Source organism: Myotis yumanensis, unplaced genomic scaffold (assembly GCF_028538775.1).
Source record: "Myotis yumanensis isolate MYYU_CA2020_CCGP unplaced genomic scaffold, mMyoYum1.0.hap1 SCAF_9, whole genome shotgun sequence".
Classification (NCBI taxonomy): Eukaryota; Metazoa; Chordata; class Mammalia; order Chiroptera; family Vespertilionidae; genus Myotis; species Myotis yumanensis.
The window spans coordinates 38387891-38408209 of NW_027223760.1; the positions used below are offsets into that span (position 1 = coordinate 38387891).

General features: G+C 43.5%; 1 protein-coding gene across 2 annotated transcripts in view; it reads right to left on the bottom strand.

Moving 5' to 3' along the window:
- The window catches only part of ZNF398 (zinc finger protein 398), a 32482-nt gene extending 13183 nt beyond the window's left edge, over nucleotides 1–19299 (bottom strand). Inside the window, exons 1-4 of one of the 2 annotated variants that reach the window (XM_070424119.1) lie at nucleotides 19062–19299; nucleotides 15269–15664; nucleotides 9081–9207; nucleotides 8229–8342 (exon numbers count right to left, since the gene is read on the bottom strand). In XM_070424119.1, the coding sequence (XP_070280220.1) occupies nucleotides 8229–8342; nucleotides 9081–9207; nucleotides 15269–15664; nucleotides 19062–19085 (661 nt within the window). In that variant the 5' untranslated portion in view covers nucleotides 19086–19299. The remainder of the gene's footprint in view (nucleotides 1–8228; nucleotides 8343–9080; nucleotides 9208–15268; nucleotides 15665–19061) is intronic. The other variant, XM_070424121.1, reaches the window with a different exon arrangement.
- Nucleotides 19300–20319: the final 1020 nt, after the last annotated feature.

Sequence of the window (20319 nt, forward strand, 5' to 3'; positions counted from 1 at the left end):
TGTTAATACAGTTCATTGGCTATGTATGTCTTCATTAAACTTGGGAAATCCCAGAAAGCTAACCATACTTTTTGAATAATGATGCTAAAAGTTTCTCTGGTCACTTAACTAGATCAGTATAAGTAAGTTAATATTTACTGGATTAAATAATTAGGTCTTAACCCTACAGTGCATAGAATACGATTATATCAACTACAGTGTGGTGAGAGTGGTGGGAGTATATAACCTGAGGACCTTTTATAAATAAAAGATCAGGAGAACTTGGATACTAAGATACAGGCCTGATACAGAGACCTGTGTGGTGACAGTATGGCAACTGCTGGCCAGGTCACCACAATGGCACTCAAAGCAAATTCCTCACAGGCCTCAGGAATCCCAACAGTGGACACTTAAAGACATACAACAGGCTCTGGAAAAAGCAAGAGAATCCAGAAAAACGGAATACTGACCAGGTAAGAGGAAGGTGATAAATGCTGAGGTTTTAAGGTTTGAGAGGTAGTCAATAATAGAAAGTCTGATCACAAGAAAATGTAAGACTGTAATGTCTACACTTGTTGACTATTATTTTAACTATGAGGAAATCTGATTTTGTGTTGTGTGTATGTTTTAAACAGATAAGGGCCATGCTGTCTGAACGGAGCTGGAACCTTGAGGTTCTGGGATGTATACAAAGATAAAAACTGAGTTAAAACTGGTACTGAAATCTGACTCCTTAAGGCTTAAAGCTTAAGCAGACAAAAAATATTTGATAAATGCAAATACCATGGGTAAAAATATAAAAATTAATATTTTGAAACTTTCTGTGAAACAGGTGTGGAGCTGTAATAGGTGAATGTGTTAAGTATTTGTGTAATAATTCAAAACCTTTAAGTTTTATCATTTCCAGGATGATTCTTGTTCTCAAATAGGATAAACTAAAATAAAAGGATTATATTGGGATGTGCCTTAATCACTGATTTTGCTTATGAAAAGATGGTCTTGCCGGACCAGAGTGAAGAGGAAGAAACATGGGATAATGGTGATACACCTAAAACAAAGATGATCAAAGTCTCCCCAGCTCACGTCAGATGGAAAGACACATACAAACTGAAAGTAAAGGGATAGAAAGAGACATTTCATGAAAATGGATACACAAAAAAAGCTGAGGTAGCAATACTTACAACAGATAAAATAGACTTTAAAACAAAGGCTATATAACAAGAGACAAAGAAGGATCCACTTCGGGGTATTTATCCAAAGAAACCTAAAACCCTAAATCGAAACACATATTACTTACAATAGGCAAGATATGGAAGCAACCTAAGTGTCCATCGACAGATGAGTGGATGGAGAGGTGGTGCATGTACACAATGGGATACTACCCAGCCATAAAGAAGATGAAGTGCTGCCACCTGCAACACCCTGGATGAACCCAGACGGTATTATTCTGAGTGAAATGAGTCAGACAGAGGAAGACAACTGCCAGATGACTTCACTTATATGTGGAACATAAAGAACAATATGAACAAACAAGCACAACAGAAACTGACCCATAGATAGAGAATATTTTGATGGTTGCCAGATGGGAAGTGGGGTTGGAGGGATGGGTGGAAAAAGTGAAGGGATTAAGAAGTAGAAATTGGTAGTTACAGAATAGTTACAGGGATGTACAGTACAACACAAGGTATATAGTCAATAATCTATAATAATAAAAGGGTGATATGCTAATTAGACCGGACGTCCTTCTGGGGGAAGCCGGTGCCTGCGGGCAGCCAGAGGAAAGCCGGCCTGGGTCCCGGGTGCCTGCCAGCAGCTGGAGGGAAGCAAGCCCAGGTCCCCAGTGCCAGAGGGAAGTTGGTCCCGGCAGTCAGGGGAAGGAAGGCCTACCCTTGCACAAATTTCGTGCATCGGGCCTCTAGTACTATAGTAATTATGTATCAGATGCTTACTAGATTTATCAGGGTGATCACTTAGTAAGTTATATAATGTCTAATCACTGGCTCGTACACCTGAAACTAATAATATTGTATGTCAACTGTAATTGAAAATTAAAAATAATTTAAAGTAAAAAAAACCCACCCAAAACAGGCCATTTCTTAAAAAAAAAAAAAAAGAAGTCTCCTCAGGACCACAAGATTTAGAAATAAATATATTTTACTTTTGGGTCATTCTTGGCTGGATAATGACTTTTAGTAATTATCCCATCTGACCCTCTTGTTTTTCTCAAAAGAATTTTAAAAACCTGGAGTTCAGTTTTAAAATTATCAATAACCACCCTGGCTGAATGGCTCAGTTGATTGGAGCATGCACCAAAAGGTTGCAGGTTCAATTCCCAGTTAGGGCACATACCTAGATTGTGGGTTTGATCCCCAGTCAGGGCGTGTACGGGAGGCAACGTGATCGATGTTTCTCTCTCACATCAATGTTTCTCTCTCTAAAAAAATAAGTAAAAAGTACATATGTTCAGATGAGGATTAAAACAAAACAAAACCTACCAGTGACCAAATAATGGCCACATACACACAGCTGGTGTGCAGTTTAGTCCTAATAATAGAATTAAAGAAGAATTTCAGAAAATTTCAACTTTTTATTTTTTGTATTCTCCCATTCTCTAATTGCATGCAATTTTATCTAAGATACTAGGTATCAAAGACTATCCCATATAAGGATATAATAATTTTTTTTTTTTTTTTTTTTTTATATATTTTATTGGAAAAGACTGAATGGACATCACCCAGAACCACAGGAAGGCTGGCTGAAGAGAGACTCTACAACTAGAAGGAAAGAGAACAGCAAATCGAGGCTCAGAGGCGGTGCAGTGTGGAAAATACAAAGGTACCGAGGTGCGCGCGCAAAGCGGGCTGGTGGCTGAGGGCGCGGTTGTCGTTTTCTGTCGGGAGTGAGTCTCAGACTCTGGGCTCCAGATCCGGACGAGTCTCTAGGGACCCAGACTCAAACGGGAGAAGCGGGATTATCCGGCATCAGTTGGAACCTGAGGGCAGCTTTCTCTCCGAGGTTTGCAGCGGCTGCCGGGGTTCTGAGAAGCAGAGCCTCTGGGAACGGGACTGAGCGTGGCCATAACTGCTCCCTCCGCCCGCCCTGTTGATCCCACCCCGCTCAAGCCCTGCGCATAGCCATTTGCCGATCGCCTCAGGCAAAGGCTGGATTAGCGCCTCCCCAGAAGGCAGACGTTTTCCATACAGCTGATTCCTATAGCCAGTCGGCCTGTGGGTCAAATCCCTCTAGTGTTAACTACAACAATTAAGGCTTGGCTAGAACAAGACTGTGCACAAAGACCACAAGGGGGTGCACCAAGAAAGCATAAAAGATGCGGAGACAAAAAAACATGACAGAAATGGAGGATATGGAGCTAAGAATCGCAATTTTGAGGGCTTGCCATAAATTTGTGCAGAGCCTCACGAAAACTAATGAGACCCTCGATGCTACGATAAGGAAATTAGAAAGTAAGCATACACGGACTGAAATAAAGAATATTATACCAAATAGCAGACCAGAGGAGTGCAATAATCAAACCAAAGATTCGACAAAAAACACCCAATTGGAAAAGCAAAATGAAAAAAGAATCCGAAAGTGTGAAGATAGTGTAAGGAGCCTCTGGGACAGCTTTAAGCGGTCTAATATCAGAGTCATTGGAGTACCAGAAGATGAGAGACAGCAAGATACTGAAAACCTATTTGAAGAAATAATGGCAGAAAACTTCCCCCACCTGGTGAAAGAAATGGACTTACAGGTCCAAGAAGCGCAGAGAACCCCAAACAAAAGGAATCCAAAGAGGACCACACCAAGACACATCATCATTAAAATGCCAAGAGCAAAAGACAAAGAGAAAATCTTAAAAGCAGCAAGAGAAAGAGGCTCAATTACCTACAAGGGAATACCCATACGACTGTCAGCTGATTTCTCAACAGAAACTTTGCAGGCCAGAAGGGAATGGCAAGAAATATTCAAAGTGCTGAATGCCAAGAACCTACAACCAAGATTACTTTATCCAGCAAAGCTATCATTCAGAATTGAAGGTCAGATAAAGAGCTTCACAGATAAGGAAAAGCTAAAGGAGTTCATCACCGCCAAACCAGTATTATATGAAATGCTGAAAGGTATCCTTTAAGAAGAGGAAGAAGAAGAAAAAGGTAAAGATACAAATTATGAACAACAAACATGCATCTGTCAACAAATGAATCCAGGAATCAAGTGAATAAATAACCTGATGTACAGAATGAACTGGTGATTATAATAGAATCAGGGACATAGAAAGGGAATAGACTGACTATTCTTGGGGGAAAAAGGGGTGTGGGAGATGCGGGAAGTGACTGGACAAAAATCATGCACCTATGGATGAACACAGTGGGTGGGGAGTGAGGGTGGAGGGTGGGGTGGGAGCTGGAAGGAGGGGAGTTATGGGGGGAAAAAAGAGGAACAAATGTAATAATCTGAACAATAAAGATTTAATTAAAAAAAAATATATATATATATTTTATTGATTTTTTACAGAGAGGAAGGGAGAGAGAGAGAGAGTTAGAAACATCGATCAGCTGCCTCCTGCACATCTCCTACTGGGGATGTGCCCACAACCCAGGTACATGCCCTTGACCGGAATCGAACCTGGGACCTTTTAGTCCGCAGGTCGACGCTCTATCCACTGAGCCAAACCGGTTTCGGCAAGGATATAATAATTTATCTTTCCCTTCATCGGATTTAGACAATGGTGATGGAGAGTATAAAATTAATTCCATTCTACACATATGTTTTTATTTAATCACAATGTACTTCTGAAAGCTCCATGGAATACAATAATAAATTATGGGTTTTATTTTATAAGAATTATGGGAATAAGATGATTGCTTCTTGGCCTTTTGGCCAAGATCAGGTGTAGAATAAGATGAAAAAGGATTTAAGTAAAGTGGAGAATAATCTATCAAAAAGATATTTTGCTAGTTCTGTCACTGAAGTGGTCTAGAATTAGTATCCTCCACCTAATATTCATGTGAAATGATCTGTTATGCACCTTAAGGACCAGACGGTTTAATTCTATTCTCCACTGAAAGGACCCAGGGTGTTTTTAATGTGTAAGGAGAACAGAAATCTACATAGGCCTCTGTTAGAAAGGCCTGCTTGCAAGGTTGGCCCCTGGCTGGCAAACAGTTGCCTATACTGACGTAAAACTTCCCCTAAATGTTAAGAGTGCCTCGGGGGGCCTACAATGTATATGTGGTTTATGCTGAACACCTGCTTTCCTCCCGGAAGTCTGGAATTTTGGTATGTGTTCGGCAGAGGGTGCTACATGCCCATCTCCCATGAAAACATTGGGTGCTGAGTCTCTAATCGGTTTCTCTGGGAGACAACACTCTGCAAGTGTCACAACCCCATGCTGGAGAAATTGAGTGAGTCCTCTACGGAGCAGAGGCCTCTGGAAGCTCCAGTTTCCTCCAGACTTTGCCTTGCGCCTTTTATCTTTGCTGGTTTCCTTTGTGTCCTTTTGCTGCAATAAATCTTAGCCCTGAGCATGACTATATGCTGAGTCCTGTATGTCCTCCTAGTGAGTTACCGTACCTGACGGTGGTCTTGGGACCCCAAACAAAGCCTGGAACTTTTTAAAAATATATATATTTATTGATTTCAGAGACGAAGAGAGAGGGAGAGAGAGATAGTAACATCAATGATGAGAGAGAATCATTGATAGGCTGCCTCCTGCACAACCCACACTGGGGATCAAGCCCGTAACCCAGGCATGTGCCCTGACTGAGAATCAAACCGTGACCTCCTGGTGCATAGGTCAATGCTCAACCATTGAGCCATGCCAGCCAGGATCTATTTTTAAAAACAAACAAACAAACAAACAAAGTACTGTCTTGACTGGTTTGGCTCAGTAGTTAAAGAGTCGGCCCACAGACTGAAGGGTCTCAGGTTTGATTCCAGTAAAGGGCACATACCTTGGTTACAGGGTTGATTTCTGGCCCTGGTTGGGGCTCATGCAGGAGGCAATCAATCAATGTGTTTCTCTCACACCAATGTTTCTCTCTCTCTCTCCCCCACTCACTTCAATTCTTTCAAAAAATCAATGGGAAAAATGTCCTCAGGTGAGGATTAACCAAAAAACAATAAATAAATAAATAAATAAATAAATCAGATAAAAGTAATAACTTATTGCTTAAATTTCCATAAGAAAAAAATCATGTTTGAAGAAAACAATACTGAGGTAGTACTGAAAGGACACAGGAGACAATGTAACGTCCTCTCACTAGCCAAGCTGACAGTTGGAACAACACAAAGAAAATAATTGACTTAATAAACTCTTGAATATATAGTTCAGCGGTTCTCAACCTGTGGGTCGCGACCCCTTTGGCGGTCGAACGACCCTTTCACAAGGGTCGCCTAAGACCATCCTGCATATCAGATATTTACATTACGATTCATAACAGTAGCAACATTACAGTTATGAAGTAGCAACGAAAATAATTTTATGGCTGGGTCACAACATGAGGAACTATATTTAAAGGGCCAGAAGGTTGAGAACCACGGATATAGTTAAACATAAAAGGGGGGAAATATAAAGGGTTCTAAAGAAAGATAAACTTGAGGGGCTTTTCAGTGCTATATATTGATTGGTCCAAGTTTTAAGACTCCTCTCTTCAAGTTCTGGTAAATGTCTAGGTTGTTAATCACCAATGAAAACTAAATTGTAAAGAATCAAACCACAGTATTAAGTAAATTCAAAGCTTATACTATTTAATTTTAACTAAAAATGTATAAACATATATGGGTTGACTATCCACAAGTTGACAAGATGGCAGCTAAATAAAACTTTCAGACATCATTACAAAACCAAATTACTTATATCTTTTCCATTCATCCCCCAAAATAAAATGACACACTGATTTTATCCTTGCTGAGGGCTATGTCAGGTAACTAATAACGTAGAATAAGAATAATGCATGTTTCTGATCAAGTCACTCATCTCTATTTGTGATAAGACTCATTACATATATTCATGACATAGATATTAATCAAATTCAACCTATTATATTGCCTAAATACTATCACTCACACATTCTTAAAAATAATGTGTGGCAGATATATCCTTACCACAGAGCGAATGTTCACGTAAGATTTGAGCACTTCATTACATGTAAAATTTACCTCAAAAGACTTATATGCATGCATATAAGCATAACCAATGGACATAAGACACTGGGGAGTAGGGGAGGCCAGGGGATTGTCAAGGGCGGGGGAAAAAAGGAGACATATGTAATACCCTTTGTAATACTTTAAGCAATAAAAAAAATAAATTAAAAAAAAGAAAAAAACAAAAGAAAAAACAAAACTGAACTCTAGATTAATTATATTCATGCTAAACTACATAGGGGGACATGTGTTGATGTCTCTACTGATTTTGAAATATAATGAAAATAGAATGGATGAATTGATGGATAGAGGGGTGTAGAGATGGGTATATATGTGATAAAGTATAAAATGTTAGTGGTAAAACCTAGGTGACAGGTATTTAGAGGTTCAATATAAAATTATTTTTACTTTTCTGATTGCTTTAAATTTTTTGTAATAAAATGTTAGAATAAAATAACAGTAGATGAGACGGGGGGTGGAGGGTGGGGGGGAAAGGGGGGGTTGTTCATTCATCTAGTAGAGACATCTGGAGGATGAGGTTTCTGTGAGCTTTCTATCCAGCAAAGAACAAAAATGGCATGGATTTTTCTGCTAGCAGAGGTGGACATTGGCTAGCAGTCTTTCCCACACAAAACCAAGCAGCTTAACAAAAAATATATTAGGGATGGTTACTTAATGATAGCTGGTTCCCACACTGGGCAACATTTGGTTGAGTGCATCTCTCTGAGGAACCCTGAAGATCCCAGCACTTTTCAGTGACCAGGTGTACATTCCCCGGAAGCCACTTTCCTTCCAAATGAGCACCACTGCTTGTTCTGCCACCTAAGGACATGTTTATTTTACTAAATAACTAGGGTTCACAACCTTTGTCATGGGATGCAACTAGCAGTGCTCACATGTGTGGTACTGATGGGTGAAGACATGGGACAAGGTGGTCTCTCAGCTCATTCTTTAACTGACCCAGTCAGTCTAGTTGCTGTGGCACTGAGAGGCTCTAGAAGCCACCAGGCCTGCTTCTTCAGTCCTGAGCCATCATCTCTGACCAATAAAATCTAGGTGACAGGTATACAGGAGACACGGAGTGGCGAATCTTTCCTCTCGTTTACCTTCACTGGGGTCGGTGGGAATCTCACTTTCCTCTGGCCCCGCATGATCCTCCGTATTATGTTCTCCTTCTGGCTGAATCTGAGATAAGACATCAGGCTGATTCATGGCATAATCTAGGAGTAAGAAGGGAAAGGAGGAACAAACAGATAAATCAGAATGACAACTAATTGCCATCAAGGTTGAACTGAGGCTTTTTTTATAAATCTTTACCCCAGGATATTTTTTCCATTGACTTTTTTTTTTTTTAAGAGAGAGTGGAAAGAAGAGAGGGTCTGTGGAGGGAAAGGGAGAGAGAAACATCGATGTGAGAGAGACACATCAACTGGTTGCCACCCAGACCGGAGCTGGGGGATTGAACCCGTGCTAACCATGGAGCAACTGGCCAGGGAGAGCTGAAGGCTTTGGGGTCCACAGTCCAAGCAGATTTCTTTTAAATTATAGATCACTTCTCCCCATCCACTCACCTCCAACTATATCTGTTAGGAAAATAGGTAAGAGGAGAGGTAACGTGTGGGAAAAGTACACGGGATACTCTGGCACAGCCCACCTGCTACTTTCATTGAGTAAGAGTGACAGTGTGTCTCAAGGGGAGGAATCAAGGCCCTCCCAAAGTGAAGGCTACCCATGGAAACCACTGCATAGCTCTGAACTTCATTCTCTGTCCTATGTTTGGCACAAGGAGAAATTATATTTCCTATTTAGCAAGTATGAACTAGATATCTGTGGCTTAGAAGCAGAATCTGAAGTGTGTAAGGACAGCATGAAAATGAGGACCACTGGAGGAAAAGGGCCTGTTCTGAGCCCTCCTGGGGCTGCTATCACCTACTCACAAGGTGCCAACTCAGCCTCACCCATAGAGATGAGAGACTCGTAGTTGCCCTTCATGATATTCTTGTAAAGTTCCTTTTGCCATTCTTCTAACTTTTCCCACTCTGGAGTGGAAAAGTAGATGGAGATATCATCAAACGTCACAGGCACCTGAAATTACAATGACAGTGGGGTTAGTCCCTCCCACTGCAATTCAATCATTCAGTAAACCTACTAGTACACTAAGTGCCTTCTAGTTATAAAAAACTATGTGAGCTGCTGAAAGGTTACAGGAAAAAAAATTAAGACACAGATCCAACCTCCAGGAGTTTACAATGTTTTCAAGGAGAAAGGTGATAAGCTTCAGGGCTACAGTCACTCAGAGATAGGTACAAATGAGAAGCAGTATTTAATTCACACAACATAACATATTCTGAATACTTACTAAGTACTAAGCCTATTCAAAGCACCAGGATTATAAAAATAAGCTTCCTGCTCAAAAGGAGCACTTGGCTGTATTCGAATTAATGACATGGACAAAAAATTTTGGAAATAGCTATACTGGGGCTGTGGTGGAGTCTAGAAGAGATAGGACTCTAGCTAGTCTAAAGGACAGGTAGATTATAAACAGGCTAGAGCCACCAATTGCTCATTTTTACATCTTTTTTAAAAATATTTTTTTATTGATTTCATAGGGGAAGGAAGAGGGAGAGAGAGAGAGAGAAACATCAATGATGAGAAAGAATCATTGATCAGCTGCCTGCTACACACCCCACACTGGGGATCAAGCCCACAACCTGGGCATGTACCCTGACTGGGAGTCAAACCGCAACCTCCTGGTTCATAGGTCGATGCTCAACCACTAAGCCACCCTGGCCGGGCTCATGTTTACATCTTGCTCAGCACCTAAAATTGTTCTTAGGGCAAATGTAGATACTCAATAGTTTATTTTAATCTAACCTCACTACACAAAAGATTTGTGATAGCTTACAACAAAAATACAGATGATAAAATAATGACAAAAATAAAGGATCAGGATGGGCTTCTGGTTCCAGGTTTTGAACTAAGCACACATGTACTTCCCTTCCTTCTCAGAGTTCCATTGAAATGACAGTATGTAAGATTGAGAGGGACTGTGTCTACAACAGCACCAAGAATGAGAAGGAAAGGCCATCACTAGACCATAATTCTTAATGAGTTTCTCACTGAGACCCAGAGAATTTATTATTAAAAAAAATAAATAAACACATGTTTAAAAAAAACAAAACAAACAAAAAAAAATACCCAATAAACTGAAAATCAAACAAATCTCTAACACACAGTCCCAGAGAAATTCAAACACATATTGCATCCATTTAAAAAATTCAGGCTGTTTTTTAAAAAGAACCAGAAAAGAAATATTCTTTTTTAAAAAAATATAAAATATATTTTATTGATTTTTTACAGAGAGGAAGGGAGAGGGATAGAGAGCCAGAAACATCGATGAGAGAGAAACATCGATCAGCTGCCTCCCACACACTCCCCAATGGGGATGTGCCTGCAACCAAGGCACATGCCCCTGACTGGAATCGAACCTGGGACCCTTGAGTCCGCAGGCTGACACTCTAACCACTGAGCCAAACCAGTCAGGGCAATATTCTTGAAAAATAAATATAAAATTGTTTAAATAAAAATTAGAAAGGCTAGAAGGGAAGGTCACAGAACTCTAATTAAAAAGGCGAAAAGCATGAAGGAAGAAAAAAATATATATCTATAATAATAAAAGCGTAATATGCTAATTAGATCTGATGTCCGGAAGGACAAAGCCGGAGCGGAGCTGTGAGGGAAGCCTGGGTCCCAGGTGCCAGAGGGAAGCTGGTGCTGGCAGCTGGGGGAAGGAAGGCCTACTCTTGCACGAATTTCGTGCATTGGGCCTCTAGTATATATATAAAACAAAAAACACAGAGAGGAAAAAAACCCCACCTTGAATGAAGCCCGGCCATGGTTCAGTGGTTGAGCATCAACCCAAGAATCAAGATGTCACCGGTTTGATTCTCAGTTAGGGCACATGTCCTGGTTGCAGGCTCCATCCCCAGTGGGAGGGCGTGCAGGAGGCAGCCGATCAATATTTCTCTCTCATTGATGTTTCTATCTCTCCATCACTCTCCCTTCCCCTTTCTCTAAAAGTCAATAAAAATGTTTAAAAAGAAAAACAAAGAAAAAGAAAAACATGAAGGAAAAGTTAAAATACAAATACAATAATCCATCACCTGTCAAAGTAGTTCCAGGATGAAAATAGAAAAAAATGGGGAGGGGATGAAATAGTATATAGATTCGTAGAAGAAAATTTCCCAGACTTCTGATTGAAAGGTCATGACAACTGCCCAATACAAATTTAACAAAACCGCCCTAACCGGTTTGGCTCAGTGGATAGAGTGTGCGGACTGAAAGGTCCCAGGTTCGATTCCGGCCAAGGGCATGTACCTTGGTTGCAGGCACCTCCCCAGTGGGAGGTGTACAGGAGGCAGCTGATCGATGTTTCTTTCTCATCGATGTTTCTAACTCTCTATCCCTCCCCCTTCCTCTCTGTGAAAAATCAATAAAATATATTTAAAAAACAAAAACAAAACAAATTTAACAAAACCTACAATGCAGACATATCCTCAATAAATTTTAGAAAAACCAGTATGAATAGAAGATAAAAGCTTCTGGAGAGAAAAAAACAACAACCAGATTTCCTACAAACAAATGAGAATTGGGTAGTAAACTTTTCATCGATTGCATTTGATGTTGTGAGACAAAGGACCAATGCCTTTAAAATTCTGAGAAAAACTGAGTATTATTCAGCCTTAAGAAGGAAATTCTGATATGCTATAACATGGATGAATCAGGAGATATTATGTTAGTGAAATAAACCCATCACAAAAGGACAAATATTGTATGATTTCAGTTGTATGAGAGTTATCAAACTCACAGAGAAATAAAGTAGAATGGTAGGTGCCAGGGGCAGGGAATGGGGGAAAGGGGAGATAGTGTTTAATGGGAATAGAGTTTTTTTTAGTTTGGGAAGTTCTGGAGATGAATGGCGGTGATGGTTGCACAACAATGTAAATGTACTTACTGCCACTGAACTGTACACTTAAACGTGATTAAAATGATAACTTTTACCACAATTTTAAAAATTAAAGAGTTTTCCGAGGGAAAATTATTTTGAACTTGGAATTCAAAAGGGCAGAATAAGAACATTTTCAACAAAGCAAGGACATAAAAGTTTACTTCCCATATACCAATCTAGCAAATCTTCAATATATGTAATTTCATTAAGAAACCTTTAAGATAAATAACATTATTTTATATATGATTTTAGAATTTAAGATGGAAAGTTTAAATGTTACCCATTTACCCAGGGAAGACAATAAGTAACTTTAGCTTACCTTTTCTGCTATTATTATGGCAAATGCTAAGTTTAAACTATCCTAAAGAACTTCTGGAGGGGCTCCGAATAAAAATAAAACACACTGTAGGGCCCTAGACGGTTTGGCTCAGTGATAGAGCATCGGCCTGTGGAATGAAGGGTCCTGGGTTCCATCAGTCAGGGGTACATACCTTGGTTGCAGGCTCCTCCCCAACCCAAGCCCTGGCCAGGGCTTGTGCAGGAGGCAACTGATCGGTGTGTTTCTCTCACATCGATATTTCTCTCTGACTTTCCCTCTCTCTTCCACTCTCGCTAAAAATCAATGGAAAAATATCCTTGAATGAGGATTACCCAAAAAACAAACAAAACAAAAATAAAACACACTGTGGGGAAGGTTCTCCATCAGACACTGCCTCTGAGATCCTCCCAGGTACCTCTTCTTTGAAAGAGTCAGTTAACGTCATTTTCTCCATTTCCCCCTTTGCCGTTCACTCTTCAACCTGGTCCATTCAGTCTTCTATCTCTACCACTGCCCTGAAACAACTCTTATCAAGGTCACCAGCCAATGTTGCCAAATCATATCCTCATCTTTCTAGACCTCTCAGTAACACACTCAACTCAAATGGCAATTCTCTCCTTGAAACGCTTTTTCTCCTCGTCCCTGGGACTCCACATACTTCCATTTTATTTCTTTTCTTACCTCATGGCCACTTCTCCCACTCCTGGAGTTTTGTCCTGGGACTCTTTCCCTTGCTTCTCCACTTTCTCTCCTGCGGTAACCACTCCAGGCTCATGATTTATACTGCAATCTGTACATCAACAATTCCCAAAATATTTCTTACCTTTGAGCTTCAGAGACCACTTAACACCTCTCCCGAATGTGTCACAGGCATCCCAAACCTGCCAAAGGAAAACTCCTAACTCCTCTCTACCCGCAAGATAGTCCCCATCTCAGGAAATGTCAACATCATCCGTCCAGTTCTTCAAGCCAAAAGCCTAAGTGTCAGTGAACCCAAGGTCTCAGAGAGAATATGCTCTGGGCTAAATACAACTCCATTATTTATACCTAGTAACTACATGATCTTGGACAAGTTAGGGTTCTTATGAAAATGATGAAAACACTTAGAACAGTAAATTATTCTTAACTCCTCATTCTCTAATTCCCACCAGTAAGTCCTATCATCAATTCTACCATCAAAATATCCTCGACCTGTCCACTTGTCTCCAGCTCCATTACTGCTACCCTCATCCAAGCCACTCTCATCCCCCCAAACATTACAGTCGCCTTATTAATGTTCTCCATTTCTGTTCTTACCTTCATGATCCACTCTCCACATAGCAGCCAAAGTGATATTTTCAAAATAGATACCAGATGTATCTCCTCTGCTTAAAACCCTCCAATTTATTCCCTAGAGTATTAAGGTAAAATCCACATTCTTTTTTTTTTTTTTAAATATATTTTATTGATTTTTTACAGAGAGGAAAGGAGAGAGATAGTTAGAAACATCGATGAGAGAGAAACATCGATCAGCTGCCTCCTGCACATCTCCCACTGGGGACGTGCCCGCAACCCAGGTACATGCCCTTGACCGGAATCGAACCTGGGACCCTTCAGTCCGCAGGCCGACGCTCTATCCACTGAGCCAAACCGGTTTCGGCAAAATCCACATTCTTTACCTTGGTCTCCAATGCCCTACACCCGTGGTTCACAAACCTAGTACATATTAGAATCATGATGGAGCTCTAAGAATTATTCATGCTTAGGCCCCATCCTGGACCTATTAAGTCAGAATCTCAAGATGAGATGTCCATCTAAAATTTAAAACCACGTAAGTGATGGCTATGTTGAAAAACACTGCCCTCCTCATTCTTCTAGTCACGCTCCTGTTTACTCACTGCATACCTGCTAACTGGCCTTACTTCCCCTCGGGACTTTGCACTAGGTATTCTTCCTGCTAGAAAGCTCTTCTTCAGAACTTCTCACAGATGAGTCCTTCCTGTTAATCAGTCTCAGCCTAAATATTAGCTCCTTTATGAGACCGTCTCTGACAGCCAATCTAAAATAAATCACTGGACAGCACCTTCATTTTTGTCAAAGCACTTAAATATATTCATTTTCTTGTTTGTTTATATTATCTTTCTTTCTCTACTAAAATTTAAGCTCTAGAGTAGTTTACAGGAATTGTTCATTGCTATGCCTTCAGAGAGCAAATATCAAGCAAAAGAGTAAGTGTTTAGGAAATATCTGTTGAATGAATGAATAAATAAACAGGCATGGTTGGGAACCAGCTGCCTCAAGGCTGTCTTCTATAGCTTAAGAATAATATTTATTTCCTTTTGTTTTAAAGGCTATTCCATTCAAAAAGGCTGGGCCCCAGCATTGCAGCACAATTCTGTAAAGGAGCTGAAGGACAGAGTCTACATCAACCCTAGACCTACAAATCACCCCAAACCCTTACATTAGCCATTTACTCTACATCCCTTCCCTTGTCCTCCCTCTAACTTTTTCACCAGAATTGCCAACAAATTAAAACTGACTGATTTAATATTTAATTTAGTTTCCACACCAAGATTGTGGCAGACAGGTTAACAAAGAAAAAAGTGACTTGGGTGTAATGAGTAAGAGAAAGCAAAAGAGAAAAAAAAATCCACCTGTCAGACTGCCAATTTTGTATTGGAAAGAGTTTTCCAATCTGAAGTTTGACACTTCAGATGAACTGCTAAATTGAGCATGAAATGCTTCCCAAATAGATAAACATAAAACAAGGTCAAGGTTCGCAAGACTATCCCTTACTAAGGACTAGTGGTATCACTTTCCAACTAGAAGTGAAGCACTACCTTTGGGATATCTCCTTTAATACCCGGGGGCAGCCGCAGGATCCAGAAGTTCCTGTTCCTCAGCAGGTTCTCCAAGTTCTCCAGCCGCCTCTGCAGCAGCCCGTACTCCTGCAGCAGGGTCCCCAGCACGGCCCACTTGCCATCCAGCTGGTTCCCGAGATCAGCCACTGTCTTTTCACAGCTGGCCAGCTTCTTCTCTGTTGTCCCTGTCCGTCCTTCTAGATGTAGGAGACGCCGGCTGTGCACCTCCACCTTTCTCTCTATAGCCTGCACAGCTGCCACCACTGTCCACAGGGAGATGGCTGCAGTCTGCAGGTGTGCCTCGTTTGCTCCTGGGGGTGTGGGGAGGGGAAGGGGCTGTAGGGACGTAAGGCATTCGGAGTCCCATTCAGAAGTCTGTGTGCAGTGGAGAGATGAGACAAGGCACTGAGTGTTAGAAGAAGCCCTAATCCAAACTTAAATGAGATAAGAACTGCTTAACTGGCTATCTGAGATTCATCTAAATATAGTTTGATTACTGTTTGCATATGCCTCATCTTCATGGAGCTCATCAGCATCAAAAGTCAAGAGAACTGCTTTGATGGGTCAGGGATGGATTAGGTCAAGACAGGGAGTAAAACTGGATCAAGAACCAGCCTGGCATATTCCCTAGAATTCAGTGGTTCTCAACCTTGGCTGCACATTAGAATCACCTGGGAATCTTTTTAAAATCCTGATTTCTGGGCCTCATTCTCCAGAAATTGTTTCTTTGTTACTAATGTTGTGGCCTCACCCCATAACAAAGAAACAGAATTTCCGGAGGATGAGGCCCAGAAATCAGGATTTTAAAAAGATTCCCAGCTGATTCTAATGTGCAGCCAAGTTTGAGAACCACTGCCTTAGATGCAAGGAACTTTAGCCAACTGTTCACAGGCTCAAGATTGCTGCTGCATTCTCTGTCAGTAGGAAAGGCCTACATGCCCCAGAAACTTTCCAGGTTTCACCCGGCTTAGTGTGCATACCGACTTGGGCTCTGGCCCTGTCCACCACCCTTCTTACAAACCACAACCATATATCTGGCCGGTGTTGTTCAGTGGTTGAACCAGGAGGTTTCGGTTCGATTCCACTCAGGGCACATGCCTGGGTTTCGGGCTGGATCCCCAGTGCAGGGAGGGCAGGGTGGGGGTGTGGGAGGCATTGATCCGTGGTTCTCTCTCATCATTGATATTCCTCTCTCTCTCTCTCTCTCCCTTTCTATCTGAAATTAATTAAAACGTAAGTTTTTTGTTTTTTTTTTAAACCAACACAACCATACTATTCAGTAATAGCTGAACAAGCTTTGAAAGTTGAATCTGGAGAGTTATAAAACAGAACATAATATACTGTATTACTCCACAAGGCAGAACTAGAACCAACATGGAATTTTTAGGCAGACAAACTTTGGTCTATATAAGTTAACTTTTGAACTAGGTCTTCTAATAAAGTAACAGGTTATCCCATCACTGAATGTACATTGAAACAGTGTATTTAAAAAAAAGAAATTCCTATAACAGGAGGTTGGATGAGCATGACCTCTACAAAGACTTCTGATGCTATGGTAACCGGCTTTACGGACACAACCTCCCACTTCTTCAGCTCACCCCTACCTTATTTTCATTTCACCTGCTCTGCATCCCACCAAACCCTTGGCCATTCCATTTGCTGCTGGTTTATCAGACTGCTCCCAGCTTTGCTTTCCTCCTCAGCTGATCACTTCAGCCACTTTCAACCCTGTCTTTCTGCCTCACCTGCTGGGCTACCCTCCGGACTGGAATCAGTCCGATCCTTCTCGTTCTGTTTCTGCAAGCAGGCTGGTAAGTCACAGAACCAGGTAAACTGGTGTCACCACACACCAACCGGCCGTCTCTAAGCTCAGCAGGGACTCAACACTGCCTGGCAACCCCCATACTGCTTTTCCCATCCCATGTGTGGCCACTACAAACCCCAGCCCCCCTCCTTACACTTTTTACTACAGCGCTCCTCAAACTAATGTGCGTAAGAATCATCTGGAGATTTCATTGAAATGCAGACTTTGAGTTAGTAGGTCTGGGAGGAAGCTTGAGATTCTGCATTTTAACCAGCTCCCAGGTACTGCTGCTGCCGCAGGGCCCGCCCCTCATGCTCAGACGACATGGAAAAAAATTAGATAAAAACTCTCTGAACGTTTTCCTTTTTCTTCACACCCCTTCCCACCTCAGACTCATTAATAACCTAACCCATGCTTTCTTTTTTCCTTCCCACAGGAAACGGTTCATCATATTTAAAAGTAATCTCTCCACTTCATGCTCCAAATGCCAACTCCTTCCACATTTTTGGGTACGTTGTTTTTTTGTTTGTTTTTTAATTTTTTAAAAATATATTTTATTGATTTTTTACAGAGAGGAAGGGAGAGGGATAGAGAGTTAGAAACATCGATGAGAGAGAGAGAAACATCGATCAGCTGCCTCCTGCACACCCCGTACTGGGGACGTGCCCGCAACCAAGGTACATGCCCTTGACCGGAATCGAACCTGGGACCTTTGAGTCCCCAGGCCGACGCTCTATCCACTGAGCCAAACCGGTTAGGGCTGTTTTTTTCATTTTTATGGTCAACATTTCTTCTCCATAAGATAGACCCGCATTGTTCAATATGGTAGCCACCCGTAGCTACCGAGCACTTGAAATGTGCTTATTCTGATTACTATGTGCTGTGAGTATAACATACACACCAGATTTCAAAGACTCGGTATGGGGGAGGGGGAAGCAAAGCTCGATTAATTCCTTACTTTTGACCACACTTTGAAACATTTTGTATGCACCGGGTTAAATAAAGTAGATCATTAAGATCCACTTCATCTATTTGTCTTTACTTTGTAAATGTGACTCCTAGACAGCATCCGGTGACACGTGCGGCTTCCGTTGTATTTCTATTGGCCGGGGCTGGCACACACGTGCTCACCTCTACCATATGTTTTTAAACGACTGGAAAGGAAAAGAAGACCCAGACGCAGAGCTGGCATCCCCCTGTGCCAGCCCAATGCTACTGCTCCCTCTTTTTCCTCTGCTTTTCTCATTCCCCAGTCACTCCTCCATAGCCCAGCCTGGCTCCTGACCCACCGGGCCTGCTCTCCTCGGGGGGGACCAAAACCTGAGTTCGCAAATGCAAGGCCCATTTTTCGGCCCCACGTAACCTGTCTAGTCCCTGCTCATTCTGCCGGGGTCTTGTGTGAGTTGGTCCCGCAGCCCCGGCAGCAGGCGCAGAGCTGGGGGCGCGGGCCCGCAGTCCACATGCCCAGAACACACACTGACAAGCCCCGCGGGCACCGACGGGGAGGCGCGCCGGCGCGTGCGGGGCCCGGGCTCCCTGCGCCCCCGCGGCCGGCGTCCCCGTCTCCCCACAGGTGTGGCCGTGCGAGGCCCCGGCGGGCCGCCCCGGGGTGACTCTGCGAGGATGAGGATGAGGATGCGCCCGGGGCTGCGGAGCGGCCCCCGGCATCGCCGCACCGAGCCCGCCGCCCTGCTGCCGGGGCTGCACCTGCGCTCGCCGGAAACCTCCGCTGGGCTGGGCAGCCCCGGGCCTCACACCCGGGGCGGCCTCAGAGGCCGGAGGGGACGAGCCCTCCCAGACCCGCGCTGGGCGTCGGGGTTCCACCCGACACCCCGGCTCCGCCGCTCGGGCTGCGTCCCTGACAGGCCCGGGTTCCCGCCCTGCGCCCCTCCCGCGGGGCCGGCCCCAGAGCCCGGGGCGCCCAGACCCCGCCGGGCGTGCAGCACTCCGTGCGCGGGCCGCCCTTACCGGAGCGGGGGCCGCCTCGGCCATGGCTCTGCGCTGTCCGGCCCGGGCCGCAGTCGTGGCTGTCGCCGCCGCACAGACCCACAGAGACGGCAACCGCTCGGCCTGCCTTCCGCGCCCAGGCTCGCGCGCGCGGCCGTGGGGCCCGGCTGCTCGGGGCGCGGGGACGCGGCAGGGGCAGGGCCGACCGGCCTGAGGAGCGCGGGGGACGGGGAGGCTCAGCTGCGCTCGGCCCCCAGCGGCCCCTCAGCTGGCGCTTCGTGGGCACCGAGCGCACGCCGGGCACGGCCGCGGCCTAGACGCGCCGCCCGCCCTCCCTGCCACCCGCCGCGCAGCGCGCCCCCTGCCGGCCCGGCGGACACTCTCGCCCCGCGGCGAGGTCGTCTGGGCTCGTGCGCGGTGGTTGCTCGAGGAATCAAGTGTAGCCTTTGCTCGTACCCGAGAGCTCTCAACAGGTTGCAGCTTAGGGCCCAGCCGCAAACCAGTGCTCGTCAGGGGAGAGTGTTCTTCCTGGAGGTCCAAGGAGCAGGCACCGCCTGAAGGGAGGCGCTGGGGCGGGAGGCAGCCCAATTCCGAAAGGTGGAAAAGGGCGCCGTGCGGGAGCCGGGTGCCCGTGAGCCTGCAATGAGTGGCGCAGGGGCACACGGCGGCGAGGAAGAGGACGTTCATAAGTTGCATAAATTGCAAATGGGGCAGCCAAGATGAACCGGTTCACATCCCACGTGGCCCGTGTTAGGACCAAAAGCTAGTGTACAGTTGTCCTTATATCCGGATCATTGGGGTTAATGGTTTGCTAGGTCTGTGCAAACGGACTGGAAGGAAGCACGTGTTCTCTATGGGGGTTGTGTGTTTCCGGTTGACAACCACGTGATCAGGAGTTTCAGGATAGCCCTCCTTTCACACTCAGAGTCCCCCCAAACCTGTATTTCAACAACCAAATCAAGCCAATGTCCATAACAAAGTGCATAAATCACTGAAGTATGAGAACCATCCTGTTGGGGCACCTGTATACTAAGCTCTTTTTAGACAGTAGCTACACTTGCAGCATGTAAGTCGAATATACCTGCATGTACATTTTGGTCAAATGGAATGTTTGGCAATTAAAAATTGCAATTCTATGAATCAAAATATCACCATGACAGAATGAACTTCTAGAAAAAAAGAAAAAAAAAACCCTGAATTTTCTTGGAAAGGAAATTAATTTTTATAACTTTTACTATTAAAAGTAATTAAAAATTTTAAAGTTGACCTTCATGCAAGA